Genomic DNA, 6,335 nt, shown 5'->3' with positions numbered 1-6,335 from the left:
CATAATTTATTCAAATGACCTGGGGCTTTTAAAGTCAATCTTCCAGCAGAAAAATTACCCTCTGCCCCCAGGAGAGTGAATTTTTTGTGTTGTACTGCTTCCCATGACTGACATTTATTTGACTCTCAAGTGTATTTACATTGTTGGCTCAACTTGGAGTTCTTTACTGAATCAATAATATGCTATATTTCTCACTTCAAGTGGTGTCAATATTATTATTCCTTTGCTTTTCCTTTTTCCTTTTTTTGCTTTTTTTTTTCCTTATTTCCCTTCAGTTACATAGTTTTTCTTTGACCGGTGAAAATTTTTACTCCTAAGATTATAAAGAAACAGAGTAAATGTCCTCTTAATCTTCTGGGAAATGTGTGCCTCTTTAAACTTTATTTACGTCAGAACTTACTGTAATGAAGGACAAAATCTCTAGACAAGGTCCCCTGCTCGTCGGGGGTGTTCAAGGCTAGGTCTCCCAGAGGCGAGCCTGCAGTTTGTTCTCAAAAGTTTATAGCTCACCTCCTGGCTATTTCTTTAAAAGGGGCATGAGAGGGGGCTAGAAATAGAGCAGGGTGGGAATCTGACCCATCGTGACCACTCAGGAGGCTCTGGCCTGGAAAATTCCCCTTTACGTGGTAAAAACAAACATTCAAAATAGAGGGAGAAACCAGGCTTAAACAAAGAGTGAAACCAGTTCCCATTTCAACTCTCCTGCCGATAACCATATGTGCCCGCTCATTTGTTTCCCAAACATCAGTTTTCCATCATTTGGACAGAGTCTCAACCTGAATCTGTCCAGAGCATAGGAAGCAAATATTTTGAGATTTCATAAAATGCTGTGTCTGTATATTAGGAGCATTTGCTTCATGTTCAGTCTACCGAAAGAAACAGTAAAATGGTATTGTGCAAACCTTTGAATCCTACTATATTTTTCAGGCAATGGTGACCTCTTCTTGCTGGTCCCATCTGCCTGTGCACTACAGGATTGACTTCAAGATGAACGGAGAAACAGACAAATGTCAAAAGCCATCTGTTTTGTATCATGTCATTTGTAATTTTGTCTTCCGTCACCCACCCTCCCTTCTTCGTTGCGCTCCTTCTGCCAGACCGTTACTTAGGTCCCCAGCTACTTCCTCAGAGCCTGCCTGCCCTCGTCCTCCACCTGCAGCCCGCAGCCTGCAGCCCGGGTAGGTGTACTCTTACTGCTCTCAGAAAAATATGATCAGGAGAAATAACTGGAATCCTTTATACCCATGTAAGTGTCCTGGGTTCTCTGGTTTTCTGTCCTCACTGTAGTAAACTAGTCACACATTTCACCTACCTGTGGTGTCCATTTTGGGAATAAAATGAAGAAAAATATTTTCTCCCACATAACAATCTTCAAACTCTTTCTCCCTTCTTTAATGCTCTGTAACAGCTTATGAATGGTCAGCAGGGACTTTTTGTAAATGTTGCATGTTTTCTCTTTGCTAGGACAAAGGGTGAGATTAAAGGACCAGCTAATGCTCCCTCCTGTAGTGTGGAGGTTAAGAGCGTCAGCTCTGACTTTTAGAGTGCCTTAGTTTGAATTCAAATGTTCTTATTTAATAGCTATGTGACTTCAGAAAAGTTATTTAAACTCTGTGAGCCCTAGTTTCCTGATTTTTAAAATGGAAGTAATATTAATAGCCTATAATAGCATCATCTATCATGTACTAGGCACGGTTTTAAGCACTTTATATATATGAGCTCACTTAATTTTTATAACTCCATGATGCAGGTAATTAACATCACCCCCATTTCTCAGATGAGAAAACTAAGACATGAAGAAGGAAAGTAACTTGGCCACGGTCATGGAATTAGCAAGTGGTATAGCTGAGCTTGTGAACCAGGCAGTTGGAACCCAGAGGCCATGTCCATACCAGTGTGCTATATTGCCTCTCCATTAAAGTATAGAGTAAAAAGCACTTGGCACAGTATTGGGCACATGGCGTTTATTGTCAGCTGGTATTATCACTTCTTATGTACTTAACTTTCTTCTTTTTGTCACTCCTGCTTCTACTAGAGTTATTGTGTAAGGCTAATCACCCCCACTCCCACAAAAAGAAAAACAATTGTGATCTAGGCTGCAGTAGCTGCCTAATCCTTCTCACCCTGTGTGCTTTGTATTTAAACCGCAAATATGACAGAGACCCATGAAAGGAGATGCTACATGTTAATACTTCTTTTAGAAGACATGAGAATTATATCCCTACTATCACCACCTCTCCAGCAACAAGCCAACAAAAATTGCTTAAAGCAAGGGAGAAATTTTAGACTTCAAGTAAAGTTGCTGCTGTTCTTTAATAGGCAGGGGTAAATTTTTCAAAAAGTAATGAAGGTTGCGAAAGATGCTGATGGACAAAGACTCTACTACTAGAATAAATTCCCTAGTCTCCACTCCTTAACTCATTTTAGAATGCCAGTATCAGGGTAAAAGAAAGAGAAAATTCTGCAAATAATTATATTCTTCTTTTAAAGTAAGCCACTGACTTCAAAATTCTCTAACACATTTGTGGAAACTTCATTTTTTTGTTTGAGATTTATTTGAATGAGCTGTTATGATTGGAGACAGTGAGAATTTCAGATTAATGTTTTGCAGCCAAAAAAAAAAAAAAAAAAAAAAAAACTCTGGAAAGCTGGCAAGTGTTCATAAGTCAGCCCTAGAATTATGTAGGTTGAAGGCTCCCAGTGGACAGACCGAACATATAAGAAGGAAACCAGAGATCTGGTGCTATTACGTCCCCGAGTCTAAGGGAACGAATAAGCACAGAATTAAAAGCATTCTTCAGCCTGAATTTTTAAGGTAGGTCTGCACAATTTATATATACTCTGTTTGGAAAGTAGAACATACATTAAATGAAAATATTTTTTATGGATGAACTTTTCCTTTTTCCTGTATTTTAACACTATTTTGCAAAACTCCTAAATTATTTAACTGCTGTTTCTCTTACAGGGGTGCACTTAGGAACTAGGCAAGCTGATTTATGATAACTAAGCTTTAAACTCCAACAACCAGTAAGTCTTCAAGTGGGTTTATTTTAGATTCTTTCATGTTAATTTGTTAGGTCAAGATTATGAAAGAATAAGCTTTAGACAAAAATTGTAAGTTTGCTGTTTATTAGGAGATTCTTTGCTGATTACATTTTCACTGAGTAGTTTATTTATCTGTGTTTTGAAACTATCTAAAGCAATAGTTGTTCCTTTACTGTGTTTATCTTCAGCTAATTTTCTTTTGTTTTAAAATAAAGTTGCTACTAAAACTAACAGTATCACAAAAACCTGAATATTGATCAAAACATTTGAGAGCCAAGTAGCACTGTTACTACTTAGTTGTGTTAAACTAAAATAGCAAAGGAAAAAATGATACAATTATATCATGATTAATCATTGATATTCAATTCTTATTTCATTGAGCAATATAACTTTTTCTATTTGACCTTAAATCAGATTTGGCTATTTTTTTCTTTTTCTTTTCCTAATTGAAAAAGAAAATAGATTTTCTTTTAAATGGATTAAACTTAAGTATCTATATGTAAAAGTAATAGTCTCTATTAAAATGTGATGGGGGCTTTTAAAAATATGCACATATCCCATAACTACCTCGTAATTATATTATTATTGTGAAAAAAATCGAAAAGTAGAACTAAAGGAATTATTTTTAATCAGTAAAAACCAACCATAATCCCCCATCCCAATATGTTCCTTTTTGCATATTCTCTTTCAATCTTTTGTACACTTACTTATTTTTTCCATAGTTTATGTTACTTATATTTTCCATTGCTGGAATGATTTGTATATAATTAGTTACTTGAATAAGGCATTTCTCTACGCAATAGCAGGCAGCAGTGTGGTTTCTAGAAAGTATATAGAGTGAGATATGTGCTTAAGTGTTTTTGAAATGCTAACTTGTCTTATTTCTTAGTTCCTTCTTGTTTCACGCGTTTCCTATTCTGGCTAACCTTTTGAAATATTAATTTTCTTTAAACCTTTTCACAACATAATAGAAAAGATGGGCAAAATGTAGTTTTGTTCAGAATTTTCAGTCTTGATGCTAGAATGTCTTTTAACTTCTTGGTATTATTGAGAAAACTCTCTTTTCTTCTTCAAGAAGTAAAATCCATTCTTATTTCATAAGGCATGCTTCCGTTTCCCAACATTGTCTATAACCATCCACCATTTTTTGCTTTCAACAAACTTTTAAAATGCTAATGACTTGATGATGTCCTAAATTCTGTATGTGCTCTGAGAGGTTTTTGTTGGTTTTTTTTGTTGTTTTTTTTTCCCCAGAAGGTGTAAGAATTAGGAGCTGCTGACATTTCAATCAATATGAAGGACAACTTCACCCTTGCCACCATAAGCAGAAACATTACCAGCAGTCTTCACGTCGGACTTGTGAACATTTCTGGCAATGAGTCTACCTTTAACTGCTCACATAAGCCATCAGATAAGCATTTAGATGCAATTCCTATTCTCTACTACATTATTTTTGTGGTTGGATTTCTTGTCAATACTATAGTGGTTACACTGTTTTGTTGTCAAAAGGGTCCTAAAAAGGTTTCCAGCATTTATATCTTCAACCTGGCTGTGGCTGACTTACTGCTTTTGGCTACTCTTCCTCTCTGGGCAACCTATTATTCTTACAGATATGACTGGCTCTTTGGACCTGTAATGTGCAAAGTTTTTGGTTCTTTCTTGACCCTGAACATGTTTGCAAGCATTTTTTTTATCACCTGCATGAGTGTTGATAGGTACCAATCTGTCATCTACCCCTTTCTGTCTCAAAGAAGAAATCCCTGGCAAGCATCTTATATAGTTCCACTTGTTTGGTGTATGGCCTGTCTGTCCTCATTGCCAACATTTTACTTCCGAGATGTCAGAACAATTGAATATTTAGGAGTGAATGCTTGCATCATGGCTTTCCCACCTGAGAAATATGCCCAATGGTCAGCTGGGATTGCCTTAATGAAAAATATCCTTGGTTTTATTATCCCTTTAATATTCATAGCAACATGCTATTTTGGAATCAGAAAACACCTACTGAAGACCAACAGCTATGGGAAGAACAGAATAACTCGTGACCAAGTTCTGAAGATGGCAGCTGCTGTTGTTCTGGCGTTCATCATCTGTTGGCTTCCCTTCCATGTTCTGACCTTCCTGGATGCTCTGGCCTGGATGGGTGTCATTAATAGCTGTGAAGTTATAGCAGTCATTGACCTGGCACTTCCTTTTGCCATCCTCCTGGGATTCACCAACAGCTGCATTAATCCCTTTTTGTATTGTTTTGTTGGAAACCGGTTCCAACAGAAGCTCCGCCGTGTGTTTAGGGTTCCAATTACTTGGCTCCAAGGCAAGAGAGAGAGTGTGTCATGCCGAAAAAGCAGTTCCCTTAGAGAAATGGAGACCTTTGTGTCTTAAACATGAGAGTGGAATGCATGTTATCAACATGGTTACTTGGTTTGAGATCTCCCTGAATTATCTTTTAATGGCTTTAGGAAAATAACAAGTTTTTCTCCTTGATGTAATCTTCTCTCACTCTTCTAGAACAGGAAACCAAATGTAACTCTAAGTTTTATCCTCCAGTGACTTTCAAGAATTGCCCAGCTTTTTTTTTTTCTGGTCTATCTGTACAAGACTGTCACTGGGGAAATGTATCCATAACCAAGAAGTAACTGGGGATTTATCTCAAATTATAATTAATAGGAAGTTATGAATGATGATTTGGGGTTTCAGATTTCTCCTTGAGATATGCTGGAGTTTTTATTGGTTCTTAGATCCATTTTCATCAAGCTTTCCTCTTGAACCAAGGCCGGTCTTTTAACTCATTACATTATTTACAAGACATTACGCTAAAAGAAATGAGCACTTCTAGGTGCAGTATACTACAATAGATTGGTACCAGTTATTCAGGCTCTAGGCATTTGCCTTCTACTTTATATTATAAATAATAATCCTTTTATATTTCGCTTGAGCATAAGTCTGTATTTAAGATATAGCTACTTATTGAGTAGGGTTAGGAATATAGATTAGATCACATGTACTCCTACATTTTAGCTTTTATTTACAGTTATAGGAAGTAAAATGTATAATAACATAGATTTGCAATAAACAAATATTTGACTGTTCACTAAAGTCTGAATAAACACGTTTTAAACTTTCTATCCATTTTCTATCTAACTACTGTTTGAAGGTTTCTATGTTCTCTGATAATTTTTTGAAAATAACTAAACAGTGTTTAGTGTATAAAATGTAAAGGTCATGTTTTACATCCTTGACCTTTGGGATGTGGTGCTTTGATATATAGGAAGTTGACTTGAGTTTTATTA

General features: G+C 36.3%; 1 protein-coding gene across 1 annotated transcript; it reads left to right on the top strand.

Annotated features, from left to right (window-relative positions):
- The first annotated feature begins 2,730 nt into the window (after window positions 1-2,730).
- On the top strand, window positions 2,731-6,098 carry AGTR2 (angiotensin II receptor type 2). The gene is made up of 3 exons (XM_059910784.1): window positions 2,731-2,815; window positions 2,966-3,027; window positions 4,300-6,098. Exon 3 carries the CDS (start codon window positions 4,339-4,341, stop codon window positions 5,425-5,427), a length of 1,089 nt encoding a protein of 362 aa, XP_059766767.1. The 5' UTR covers window positions 2,731-2,815; window positions 2,966-3,027; window positions 4,300-4,338; the 3' UTR covers window positions 5,428-6,098.
- Window positions 6,099-6,335: the final 237 nt, after the last annotated feature.

The sequence above is a fragment of the Balaenoptera ricei genome, chromosome X (genome assembly GCF_028023285.1).
Source record: "Balaenoptera ricei isolate mBalRic1 chromosome X, mBalRic1.hap2, whole genome shotgun sequence".
NCBI classification, from domain to species: Eukaryota; Metazoa; Chordata; class Mammalia; order Artiodactyla; family Balaenopteridae; genus Balaenoptera; species Balaenoptera ricei.
The sequence above is the reverse complement of the archived record's forward strand: the minus strand, read 5'-3'. Positions and strand labels throughout refer to the sequence as shown.